Here is a 1,381-nt window from a genome sequence, read left to right on the forward strand (position 1 = left end):
GAGAAAGGAAGGAGGAGAGGGGAAGAAGGGGGAAAAGGAAGAAAGAGGGAGGAAGGGGGAAAGGGGAAAAGAAAGGAGAGGGAAAAAGGAAAGAAAAAAAACGAAAAAGAGGGGGGGGGGGGGGAAAAGGGGGAGAAGGAGAGAGAGAAAGAGGGGGGGAGAGAAAGAGGGCTAGGATGGGGGGGGGAGAGAGAGGGGGCAGGGGGGGGTTTGGAATGTTCCGACTCCCGGGTGGAGACACTGCCCTTTGCAGGAGTCACGTGTCCCCAACGACCGGCAGTCGGTAATGAGGTTTGGTTGGTTGAGGAAGACGGCCCCCGGTTCCTGAAGCAGGGCAGAAATAAATAAAGGTTAGGGACGTCTCGGGCAGTTATCGCCGCGTTGAATCCCTCCGTCTGCAGGAACGATCTCCCACCGGTTATAATAACCGGCGGCAATCGATAGTCAAAGTTGGGCGCCGGAAAGCGATCGAGCGCCCGCCCATGCACTCCGCTTGTTGTGCAGCACCCGCGGCGCGCGCGCGCCGCGGTGTTGACCAACGACCGCTCCACTGGAGGCTCCCACGCCACTCGCGGCAATCCGCATCGAGGCCGCCCGTCGGCGCAGCAAAGGTACTGCACACTTCTGGGCAGCGCCCAGAATGCAGGGAAGGCCTTGGCGCTTCTCGCCAGCCAGGCTGACTCGGCAACCGGCACGCGAGCCGACTGCGCGTCCCGAGCCCACGGATCGGCGCCATCGCACAGGCCCGCCAGCCGCCGCACAGCTCCAGAGAGGCCACTGGCGTTGTGCTGCACTGCCTGAAGGCGCTGCTGAGGCTCTGTTTCAGCTGAAGCTGCCCCGTGCGCCGCCGCGAGCACCGCGTAGTGGTCTCGCCCTCTGGAGAGCCCCAGCACGACCCCTCGCGGCCACTCGCGCCATTGCAGCAGCTCCGACCCCGCCACTCCGGCTCCCGAGCGCGCGGCGAGCACGAGGAAGAGCATGCGCATGGGCCAAAACCCGCTTGCGGAGACCCGTCTGTGCCAGCCATCTAGGTAGGTAGAAAGGTGAAGAACAGCCAGGCTCGGACTGGACACCAACGCGGTATGGGTGGACGCAAGACAGATGATGACGACACGCACGAGCGACACACAGACACAAACAAGCTCACAAGACACACAGCCAGCTGGCTGCCACACACCCTGAGTTGGCGTACACATAACTCAGGGCCACATTCCTCCTGTCGCCCCGCCCAGCACTCCAAGGTGCCAAGAGAAACAAACAAGGGCACAACATCACAACAGACGACAGGAGGTAATATGCGAGGCTAGAGCAGGCTTCCTCCACCTCTAGCAATCTCGCCGGCCGGCGAGGCACGGACGAGACCGTGTGTGGGGTTAGTGAG

General features: G+C 62.4%; 1 protein-coding gene across 1 annotated transcript; it reads right to left on the reverse strand.

Moving 5' to 3' along the window:
* Positions 1-274: 274 nt before the first annotated feature.
* Positions 275-986, reverse strand: EMIHUDRAFT_258062 (hypothetical protein; the record flags this gene model as incomplete). Its single annotated transcript, XM_005761324.1, has 2 exons — positions 275-324; positions 537-986. Coding segments are annotated over 2 exons (500 nt in total), but the record flags the coding sequence as incomplete, so codon positions are not given.
* Between the last annotated feature and the right edge of the window lie 395 nt (positions 987-1,381).

The sequence above is a fragment of the Emiliania huxleyi genome, assembly GCF_000372725.1.
Source record: "Emiliania huxleyi CCMP1516 unplaced genomic scaffold EMIHUscaffold_7101, whole genome shotgun sequence".
NCBI lineage: Eukaryota > Haptophyta > Isochrysidales > Noelaerhabdaceae > Emiliania > Emiliania huxleyi.